General features: G+C 33.2%; 1 protein-coding gene across 1 annotated transcript in view; it reads right to left on the bottom strand.

The window, feature by feature from the left end:
• Gad1 (glutamate decarboxylase) overlaps window positions 1-8,262 on the bottom strand; it is a 122,122-nt gene extending 113,860 nt beyond the window's left edge. Inside the window, exons 1-2 of the mRNA XM_088242485.1 lie at window positions 8,215-8,262; window positions 4,935-5,070 (exon numbers count right to left, since the gene is read on the bottom strand). Coding sequence (XP_088098611.1) covers window positions 4,935-5,003 — 69 coding nt within the window. The 5' untranslated portion in view covers window positions 5,004-5,070; window positions 8,215-8,262. The remainder of the gene's footprint in view (window positions 1-4,934; window positions 5,071-8,214) is intronic.
• Window positions 8,263-12,316: the final 4,054 nt, after the last annotated feature.

Here is a 12,316-nt window from a genome sequence, read left to right as displayed (position 1 = left end):
TGAACCAAAAATTCTACATAAACCTAGTAATTATAGTGCACGAATAATAAAAGAGGCAATTGAAATACACAGACATCCAGATAATATAAACAATGACGACGGGCTTAAATTAAATTCAACATGGTTCCCAGCACTACATATGACAAAAACGAATAGATATGTGCTTACTGCCGGCTGCGACACAGTACAAATTACTAGTACATAAACATAATTATTCTTTCCTACAAAACTAGAAATGTGCCTACTGCTGACTGTGACACGGTACAAATTACTAGTACATGAACACATACATTTCTTTATAAAACACACAGTTTTCCCTGAAGATGGCTCCTGCAATGGTAGCCGAAACGTCGGATCAAATCCAACATACACGGTATTACCCAAAAAAGATACATAATATTGAATATTTTAGTATTTTGTAATTACCCAACTATTTCAATTTTCATTAATATGAATGGTCTTAATTGGGAATTCTCGTATGAGTTGCAGTCGTTCAGGCGTTTTGGTTTCTGTTGCGTAAATAAACTAAACAAACTTACTTGTTTAGGGTAAACTATTGTATTGTAAATACAGTTTATTCTTCTTTTCCTTCTTATCTTTCCTCTCCTGATAGAAGTTAGAAATCATAGAAGCAATTCTCACTTTGCAGGCAGCTGCCCTGAACAAGGACTTAGTGCAGCAATGGAACCAGTCACGTAAGTTTTTTAGCCAAGAAACGCGCTTTCAAACTGCACTGCATCTTCCTTCAATCAGTTATCTTTTAATCTTCATATTGTTAATCTATGTAATGACTCCCTTAAAATGCTTGGTTTTGTTCTTAGAAATGCCAAGATCTTTTCTAACACTCAGATTATGAGGACATTGTATAATTCCTTGGTAAGAAGTCGTTTGGAGTTTAGTTCCATTATTTGGTCGCCACATGAGACTCGATACTCTTTGATGGTGGAGAGAGTGCAGAAAAAATTTCTGCGCTATCTGTACCTAAAAGAGTGTGGATATTATCCTTGGCTCTTCCCAACCGACTTTTTACTGGGAATGCTAGGCTATCAGTCATTATGGAGGAGGAGGGACGTTCATTTGGGTGTTCACTTTTTCCAGGTGATCGGTGGTCGCATACATAACTCAGAAATTCTGATGGATGTAGGTCTGTTCGTACCTGATAACTATCTTCGACAAAGACAGCATCGATTGTTTTACCTACCGCGATGCAGAACCAACCTGCCAATGGTTATGCCGGTTGGTAGAGCAATCTTGCTACTTAATCGCATCGCCTCGGATGTCGACATATTTCACGACAGTGGGCCTTCCCTTAGGAAAGCACTTTCTAACATTTAATTTTTCTTTTTACATTTTGTTATATTATTTTAATAACATAACTATCTACTGTAATTTGTGATCTATTATTGTATTTAGAATGAATTGGGTCTTTTTTCTGTAATGTTCTAAATATCTGAATAAATAAATGAAATGAAAAATCCTTATCTGGAGAATAACTTGTAAAATGTTATATTTTTCGCCTCCACATGTCCAAAGTACTCGTTTCTTTTCTTTATGGTCTTCAGTACCTTTTTATCTTTTTTTATCCCTCGGAGAACTTCATCGGTTCGGACTCTGTTCACCTGGGATATTTTAATATTCTCCTGTAGCACCACATTTCAAAGAGTTTGGTCTTATTTAAAATGGCTTGGGTGAGCGTCCACGTTTCGACACCGTAAAAAAGTACTGAGAAGATGTCGTACAAGAAGAACATCGTACAAAATCGTACAACGATAAACTAAATTAAATACAATTGAAGAATCTACTGCCAGTCTATTCTTAATATCGAATAAATATATACAATATTTTGAGTTTGTCCAAATTTTTGTAGACAGGAACTGGATTCAACTCCCTGGGGAGCTGTTTATATTAACATATTACAACAGAGATGAAGAACATTTAAGAGAAGGTAATATAGAAGGTTCAGCTCTTTCAGCTCTTTAACTTCACAAACATCAACAGATTTTATTTTATTTATTTTATTTTATTTATTTATTAACGGACATTGTCCATGTATACAATTTATAAGGTTTAAATATTACGATAAAAGAATAGTTTAAAACATTTTAAAAAAAGAAAGAAGCATTGACAAACATAAGGGACATCGAGACAAGATCTGGACTATTTATTTAGTGCTCGTTTAAATCGTTGTAAACTTAAACCAAGAAAGTTCAAATCCTGTCTTGAGTTAACAATACGACAAAGGCGGGTCATTGGAGAATTTAGGCCATAGTTTGTTCTATGCTGATCGATAAACAGTACTTCATTGTTTCTCAATCTACGAGTCGGAATATTGAATTTTACGTGTCCCAGTAATGATGGAACATCGATTGTACCATTTAGTATGCCGAACATATATATGGAGTCAATATTAGTTCTACGTTTTTGTACACTAGAAATATTTAACAGATGAAAGAAATTAAGGATATTAGGTGCTCAAATATGGGCAGAATGGTGAATGTTACGCAGTGTGTAAAGTGGCCACTTAAACCAGCCATTGACAGGTCATAAGCCCTGTAGATGCCTAGACTTCTATATTACCTTCTCTTAAATGTTCTTCATCTCTGTTGTAATAGGTTAGAATAAATATATAGTTAACCCTGAATGTGGCTTTTGCAATGATACACGTCGGAAGAGACAAACCTATACGGGATCATCTAAAAAAGGCCATACATATTGAGTGACCGTGAACGTTTAGGCACCTATTTTTCAGTTTATAAACCATTTCCAAATGGAAATTACATTAGTAAAATTTTAACCTTAAACCATCAGACCACAATCCGGTTCCTTTGAGGTAATCCTTAATACGCTCCAGTAACTTGGACAGATGTGACATTTTTCGGTTAGATATTTTGTGATTAATTTATGTTGCAACCGTGACATTAATGTGTCACTTTTCTTCCCAATATAAAGGCCAGGAACATATGTGGGAATTTCTCAGTGTTCCAGGTTTGTGCTAACATTAATTTACATTAATTGCAACCATGACATTATTTTATGGTAGCATTAACTTATGTCACAACTGTGAGAATAATATGATATTTTTGTTTCCAACATAAAAACCAAGAAAACATTTCTACATAAGAAGGTTTTTGCTAACATTAATTTATGTTGCAACTATAATACTGAGGTATTTTTTTTCTCTCTGAAGTCAGAGACACATGTGACATTAAATTTATGAGTAAAATGTTTTATGATAGCATTTATTTATGTTACAACCGTGACATAAATGTGTTATTTTTCTTTCTTATATAAAGATTAAAGACATAAGTAATATTTATCGATAAAAAGGTTTTATGCTTTCATGAATATAATTTATATTGCAACCATAGACATTGCGGTGTTATTTTTCTCCCCGAGAGTCAGAAACAGTTGTGACATTTTTTAGTTAGAAATTTTGTGGTAGCATTTATTTATGTTACAACCATGACAATAATGTGTTATTTTTCTCCCCAATATAAATGTCAAAAACGGGTGACAATTTTTAGTGAGAAGATTTTTGAGAACATTAATTTATATTGTAACCCTGACATCAAGGCATTAATTTTCTCCCCAAAGAAAGGGACAGATATGACATTAATTTCATCATTTAGATATTTTAGGGTAACATTTATTTATGTTACAACCAAGATATTTAAGTGTTACTTTTCTTTCCAACATTAAGGCCAAGGACAGATGTAACATTGTTTAATAAGAAGGTTTGCCCTAACATTAATTTATGTTTCAACCATGATATTGAGGTATTAATTTTCTCCCCGAAGTCAAGGATCGACGTAACATTTTTCAGTATTTTTTTTTGTGGTTGCATTATTTTATGTTACAACCGTGAGATTTATGTTACTTTTCTCCCTAGTATAAACTTCGAGGGCAGATCTAACTCTTTTAATGATACGGTTTGTGATATTTTTCAGTTAGATATTTTGTGGTAACATTAATTTATGTCACAATAATGGCCTCAATGTTTTGCTTTTCTCTCCAACACAAATACCAAGGGCATATATTACATTTCTCAATTATAAGGTTTGTGCTAACATTAATTTATGCTGCAACTATTTCTTCTCGGAGCCAGAGATATATGTGGCATTTTTGAGTAAGATATTTTGTGAAAACGTTAATTTATGTTATAACCATAACCTTAATATGTTATTTTTCTCCCTAATTTACTATGTCAAGAACCGATGTAACATTGATTGCTCAGTAAAAAGATTTGTTCTAACATCAATTTATGTTGCAAACATATTTTTTTTACTTTTTATTCCTTGATGTCAATGACAGACGTAAAATCATTCAGTCAGCGTTTAGTGTATTTAAAAAAAATAAAAATGACAAATCTCAAAAATCATCCCATAAACATTTTATTAAAAAATATATCGGGTAATTTAGAATCGGGTTGTGGTCCCGTGGCTAGTGTCTCGGACTCACGGGTCGAAGGTCCGTGGTTCGAATCCCAATCTACCCCAACTTGATTCCCATTTTCTAATAGTGAGTTATTTACAACTCGTTGAAAATGGCCCTAAAAATTAAATATTTGCGTAAATTATGAGAAAGCAAATATTTCTTTTTTATTTAAAAAAAAATATATATATAACAGGTCATACGATATACATTGTTAAAAATGTTCCTTTTTCACAGATTCAGAGACAAATGTAATATAATATTGATATGTTGATTGAAAATTGTCTTTTGAAGTTTAAATAATCGACGTGCGTGCAAAGCATTACTTTTCCATGCGTGTTGGTTTACATAAGATAATGAATGTATGGAAACACTAGCGACATCTATTGTTGAAAAAGTTTACTTAAATTTATGACATTTGTCCCTGAATTTGATTATTTTTTTACTAAAATACATGAAAAACTTATTCTAAATACATTTTTAATGAATAAATAAAAAATTACCAGTTGAAGATTGTCTGCAAATGTTTTACAATAATTAACAAAGTGGTCCCAACTAAACTTAGCGGTCATTCCTTGATTCAACTATTTTTAAATAAATATTTATTTTTAATTTGATAATCAACAACCATGAAGTCGGCTAAAGATGGAATATTAAAAGTGTCACAATGGTGGTTAAGGCAAATCAAAACACAGCTAAAAAAGCAAAAATAAATAAATAAAAATCTAACGATTCTAATATTAAAATGTTTTTAGTGTGTAAGATAATTAAAATAAATACCTTTAATATTTTACTCTCGAAAATCAAATTTTAACTGAGTTAAAATCGTCCTAAAACAAATAAAATATTTTAATGAATAAGGATGAAATGATATTTATATTCCTTTCTCAGAAATGTTCTTCATCTCTGTTGTAATATGTTAATGTAGCTTGGGTGGTTGAATCCAGTCTTTGCGTACAAAAATTTAGGAAAACTCAAAATATTATTAGTAATATGTGGAGCTTTTACAATCTTTTGATTTATAGACGATAAAAGGAAATCTATACAAATATTATAAATCCTATAAAGTGTGTTTATCTGTTCGTTTGTGTTTCCTTCACGTCACAACGGAACAACCGATACAGGAGGTTTTTTGCGTCAGAATAGTCAAAGGCCACTTTTTATCCCGAAAAAAACATCTCATTCCCCCAGGAAGCTTCTTAGTGGAAAAATGAATTCTTTTTCCACGTCGCAACGGAGCGACCGACCAACGTGATTTTTTGAAATATTTACTACCTAGCGAAAATACTTAGTGGAAAAATGAATTAATATTAAAGCAGAATAACGATGTTATGTCGCCATGCACTAACGGATCGTCGGTTTTTTTGCAAAGTGGTATTTGGAGTACGGGCAATCGATACAGGATACTTTTTATTATAAAAAACATTTAATAATATTTGCAAAATTCTTATTGCTAAACGACAAAACTATCACGCAAGCGAAGCCCCAGGTAAAAGCTTATACTTTATAAAGGAATAATCATTTGAAAATCAACATCCGTTTTAGCATAGGTTGATCTCGACCGGCTTTTAAATGAGAATAAAATGGCCAGACCAGCCACAGTGTAAAATTACTTTTTTCTATCAATATTTCACGTCCCCCTTGCCAGGAATCGAACCCGGGACCTCACGATTGGTAGACAACGCGCCAGCCACTGTACCACTAGGCGAACATATCCCAACTTGAAAAAAAAAAATATGGCAATTCTTATAATTCAACAATGTTTGAGTATGTCCAAATGCTTGCAGACTGGCTGGATTTCCTCCCTCGGGAATTATTCATATTTTAATTTATTTCAACAGAGAGGGAAAACATTATTGAGAAGGGAATATGGAATATGGATTTGGTTCAGCCGGATGAACCTCACCCGCATAATAAATGTTTCAGCTCCTTTACTTCACAAAAGTAAACAGATGGAAGAGTTGAGGAAATGTGGATGTTTAAACATGGGCAGAATGGTGAATGTTGCACAGTGTGTATAGTGGCCACTTAAACCAGCTAATGACAGGTCATAAGCCCTGTAAATGCCTAGACGTCCATATTTCCTTCTCAAAAATGTTTTCTCTCTCTGTTGAAATAAATTTAAATCAAGTAGATCAATTTGTGCGCCCCGAGGTTATGTGATCAGCGCATTTGCCTACCACACAAAAGTTGCAAAATGAAAATATATTGTAAAACGTGTTTTTATACTGAGTCACCTTTCTTTCGGCACGTAACAAAAAAACGGTCTAGACATCCTGCGATGGATCGCAATCGCAGCGACCTATGCTCCATTGGCGACCTCCGTTGTGTAATGGCTTAGACACCCGACTCACGCATGGGAGGTTCCGGGTTCCGATAGATTACAGATGTAGGTATTTTTTACGTTATACATAAATCGTCGGCATCATAGAACAACGACGAATGTGCGAAAAATGCGACATTGACTGCATAAATTTTAAAGGGCCACAAATCGAAAACCCCGAAATTTCGTTTTATTGCAAAAATCGGATTTAAATTGCTCATATTTTTCTATAAGAAAAAGACTCTATTCGACTCATTATAAATTACCCAAATCGCACAACAGCCCTTTTGGCATTTCGCGTTTTGTTGGCTAACTTCAGAGCTTTATGGGTAATAGCTGGCACAAAACTACATAATTAGAGAGATAAAGTTTTAAAAAACGCTTCTAAGGATATTAAAAACCTAAATATAAAAAGTAAGATTAGTAAAAAAAAAGTAAAATCTCATGTTAACAACTTTGATTGGCTCTACTGAAAAAAGTCCATTTTCGATTGGTGACTCTTTTCAATTTGACATAAAGCGTCAAAAAATAATTTAAAGAGCTCTCAGGTAAATTTTAATAAAATCACATGCGTCGTTGTTGTACGATTCCGACGAAATGTATTCTGTATTTTGGACTGTAAAAATTATGTTTTATTTATTTATTCATACAAATACATGAGGGTATTAAAAGCAAACTTAGAAATCTCCACCAATAAAGAAAAATTATTTAATGATGCCAAAATAAACCATACCTAAAAACCCACCTACCTAAATAATAGCGTAATTCAAAACCGTCTCTAAATCATGCAAATACAGATTTCAATTATGCAACTTGACACCGCAAACTAAGCATTCTCCTTTGAGTTGGTGAAGCATAATTACAAATCTCACAATTCTTTTTCCAAAGTTTTTCGCAAATATCTCAGTAACTTCTTCAATGGAGATTTCTAAGTTTGCTGCTAATACCCTCATATATATATATATATATATATATATAAAAATATATATATATTTAAATGTATCACTAACTCTATGAGGCCAAGAGCCCTGTGTTGAGTTGGGATATAACATAATGGAAAGTGGATAAAAAAAAGTGTGTGTAAAAGTACGATCACGCGGTCTCCGTGTTGAAGTGGTTAAGACCCTTGTCTCACTCACGCAAGGTCCAGGGTTCGATTCCCGGTGAGAACACAAATAAAATGCGAGTTTTCTTAATTCTGAGTGCTCTGTGCTGTACTTCACCACTGTGATCGTGCCTTCTGGGCTGTAGTGGTGCAAAAAATCAAATTATTGGGCGCGGACAACGCGATGGTGGTGATGATGAAATAAATAGTGCGATTAAAAGTGTAAAAAAGGATACGCAAAAATCATAAAATAAAAAAAGCAAATAATATAAATGGTTTTATTTCCGGGCGTGTTTCGCGAGAGTTCGGCGAATTTTTTGTGGTTAAAATAATATTTGTTTAAATAAAATTTTACCGGAACTTGTTTAGCGATACTCCCGCGGTCACTCCGTTTTGCGTACTGAAGGAACCCGGGGAACGGCGGCGGTTCGTGAGGGCTGGGGCTGGGTCTTCGGGAGGGGGAAGGGCGCCCAGGGGTCGCGAAACCACTCCCACTGGGGAGAATATATGTCACACCACCCCTGGAAGCGCTGGTGGCGGGAATTGGCATCGAAGTTCAGTAATTATAGAAATAATATAAAAAAATATCATTTCTACATGATTCAACTAAATGCTGTCGAAATGCGATCCCTCGTGCGAATGAGTGGGAAAACGATGTATGATGTATGGATCAATTTTTTATTTATAATTTAATTTGGGGATTTTGGAGCTGTTCATTAATGAAATTATTGACGTAATCTCTCCATAATCCATTTACTATGCAATGGGTATCGCAAATCCCTCTAACTTCTTGACTCTAGATTCTGCCTCTTTTGGGTTTCCCTGCGATTACCTTTAGTACTTTCATCTCTGACGTTCTGAACATTTATTTGGTTTTTCTATTTAGTTTTTCTATTTGGTTTTTCGTATTTTTTATTTTCTTTCTATCCTCGCCTCTGTTGTATACACCATGATTTGGTCTGACACACGTTTTGTATATCCAAATTATGTTTCCAATAATCATGTGTTCATTGTACTATACGACATTTCTTAGGCATCCAGATGTTTACTAACTGAGATGGATATGTTCTCATCATCACTATGGCAGCATCATCTGCATGGCATATGATGTTAATGACCTTATCTCCCTTAGTAGATTCACTACTTTTTTTATTCTTAAAAGTGTTTTTATATATATATATATATTACTCTGCTTGTGTAAGAAAAGGTTTTAGGCGTATTTATTGTTGTGCTATATTTAGTTATAAAGGTGCTAAACTTGCTTTGTTTCTTTGTTGTTCTCAATATATGGACTCCTTACTACAACTGTCACCAAAATTCTCTTGAAAGAGTCCAAAAACAATTCTTACGGTATGTAAATTTTAAACTTAGAATTAGTCATGAATTTTTAAATTACGATTTTTTACTAAAAACATTAAATTTGTTAAAACTTAACGATAGAAAAAAAATTATAGACCTTTTAAATTTATTCAAAATTGTAAATTCAATATGGGATTGCCCATAACTGTTATCTCTCATCAACTTCAGGGTGTCTGGAAGAATGACTAGACAGGTGCCACCGTTTTGTAGCAACAATTCACGGACAGTGTATACTTGTAATGCAGTATTAAATAGACTTCATGAACTCGGCAATAGTTATTCCCACGTATCTGATATATTTAGTGTAGGGTATTGTTCCTATAGAACAAACCTTTTGAACTTTTTCAAAGATGGTGAATGGTAATTATATTTATTTATTCATGCATTTCATATACAATTATTTGTTCACTTTGCCTAGCTGTGTGAAACAGTACTTATGATGTTCTTGTTGTTTTACTGTAGAATGTTTTATTATTTAAACTTCCTACTGAATATGCTGTATAATTTTTAGGTTATTTTTTAAAATATAAATCTTGTATAATTTTTGGTGTGATTTTTTTTTATATTTTTAAATCTTGTTTTTAATATTTATGTTTTTGAAAAAAAAAAGAAAATATTAAGCCAAATATGTTAATATTATAAATATTTGTAAAGTTTATGTTAATAAAATAAATAAATAAATATGTGTTATTTTCTAAATGTTAATATTATTTGTGTTCCGAATTAAGTTGTTGTAACTCCTGGGAATGTAATTTAACGAATTATACTTTCAACGTATTCTATTTAAAGAAATGGGTAAATATGACTTTCAAGCTAAATTTATTAATTTATCATATCGATACCGAGGTCAAATACTTTGTGTTATATGATTAATAAATATAAAATAAAAAAAAATAATAATCGGATCGGATCAGCCGATTTGCTGGCGGCTATAATCTTATTTTTTTAATTTTTTATTAAATCATACAGATTTTATTTTTGTACTTCCAGGAGTTATAACAAACTCATTTTGGGACAGAATAATATTTACATAAAGGTATGGTAATAATAATAATGTAAACACAAGTAATAATATGTACGTAAAACTGAAATAAGATAGCAAGCAAGTATAAAATACAAAGACATTAAAACAATTCATAATAAAAGTTAATATTAAACATTTGCATATGGCAAGAAAGAAATATCCGAGGAAAATGAAGAACTTAAAACTAAACTTCACCTTCCACGTACCTCCTCAAGTAATATTTAAAAAAAATTAATATAGTTATATTTTGGCGTTCTTAAGGACCCCGGTAGCCCGTTGTACTCACTACAAGCGAGGTACAGCAGAGACCTTAGACCATACCTTGTCGTGCGTGATCCAGGTACGTGAATATTTTGACTCTGTCGCGTATTATACTGGTGGACGTCACAATTGAAAGTATAGCCAATATTAGTGAGAGTCTTTATTTACACCTTGAAGCACCGTTTTTGCAATATCACAATACGGTATGACCAAAAATGGGAGAAAGTCAGTAAGTTTGTAAATGTCTGACATGCGTTTCCATTGGTATACCGTATATGTTTCTAATTCAATTCAAGTCGATTCAATTTAATTCAATTAATTTATTTTAAATATAACATATACATTACAAAAATACATTCAATACGTACATATTATAAAAAAGAAGAAGAAATACACAAAAGAGACTCATGTCAAAGTAGTCGGAGAATCCTGCTCTGGAAAACCCCTTCGGATACATGAAACAGATCAATATCCAGAGCGATATTGTTCAGCATAGCGGTAGCCTTTCCAACAGGCAAAACCATAGGCAGGTTGGTCCTGAATATCGGAATATGAAACAATCTATGCTGACGCTGTCTTACGTAATTATCAGGAACATACAAACCAATGCTCATCATAATTTCAGAATTATCGATCACACCGAGCAACAATCGATAAAAATGTGTAGTCAAATACACATTCCTTCTAGTCTCTAAACTGTTGTAGTCAAGCGTACCCTGGAGAAACTCGGTCGGGTAGAGCCGAGGATAATACCCGCACTCTCATGTAGAGATATCTTAGAAACTTCTTTTGGATTTTCTCTGACATAAGAGAGTACTTCAGTTCATGTGGCCCCCAAATCATCGAGCCACTCTCGAGTCTACTTCGCACCACGGAGTTGTAAAGAGTTCTCAGTACGCGGGTGTTTTCGAAAACCCTGGCAGTACGCAGAACAAATCCTAACATCTTCAATGCATTACCACTGATTGTCTCTATGTGTTCATGAAATGTCAGAGTGCTCACAAATCTAACGCCCAGATCCTTAACATTCGATGTTCGTTTCAGATTCTGGTCATTCATTTTGTAGCGAAAAAAAAGAGTTTTTTGGGTCCTAGTGAAGGACGTGACCGAACACTTAGCAACATTAAACCTAAGTTTGTTTCGCCTTCCCCATTCAGATATATTAGTTATTTCCGCTTGGAGAAGACGAAAATCGTCAGAAGTTATCACTTTTAAGAATAGTTTTAAGTCATCCGCAAACAACATAAAACGCGAGTTCTAAATTACATTTTTAATATTATTAATGAAAATTGAGAACAATAATGGGCTCAGGTTAGAGCCTTGCGGGACTCCCGAGAAAGTATGGAAACACTCTGACGCGAATAGAACGTAGGAGATGTATTGGTTTCTGTTTTGGAGGTAGCTTGCCGTTAATTTTAACATGCCATCCGAGAAACCGAGAACCAATAGAGAAATATGACATACTACGAATGCTGATAAAAATAAATGAAATTGATTTAGAAAAATTTATTATATTATCCAAATCGTAGAGAAAAAAAAAGTGGAGAAATGTTTTCATACAAAACATTAAAAAATAAATTATTAAAAAATATGTCCCTTTAAAAATGCGACATGTTGGGCATTGATAATTGTGACGTCAAGATTCGTGACGATGTTCTATAAAAAAATTAACGGTTTCAAACAAAGTTCAAAATAAACATGAATCGTGACGTATTAAGGGCGTGGCTAATGCAATGACCGTTTTTGCGGAAATTAAAAATTAAAAATTTAAGCATGATATGCCACCAATTACAAAATAGTACAAAGATTAATT

Source organism: Micrasema longulum, unplaced genomic scaffold, assembly GCF_059751315.1.
Source record: "Micrasema longulum isolate JH-2025_06_02 unplaced genomic scaffold, ASM5975131v1 h1tg000140l, whole genome shotgun sequence".
Taxonomy (NCBI): Eukaryota; Metazoa; Arthropoda; class Insecta; order Trichoptera; family Brachycentridae; genus Micrasema; species Micrasema longulum.
Note: the sequence above shows the minus strand (reverse complement) of the source record. Positions and strands in the feature narration are given on the sequence as shown.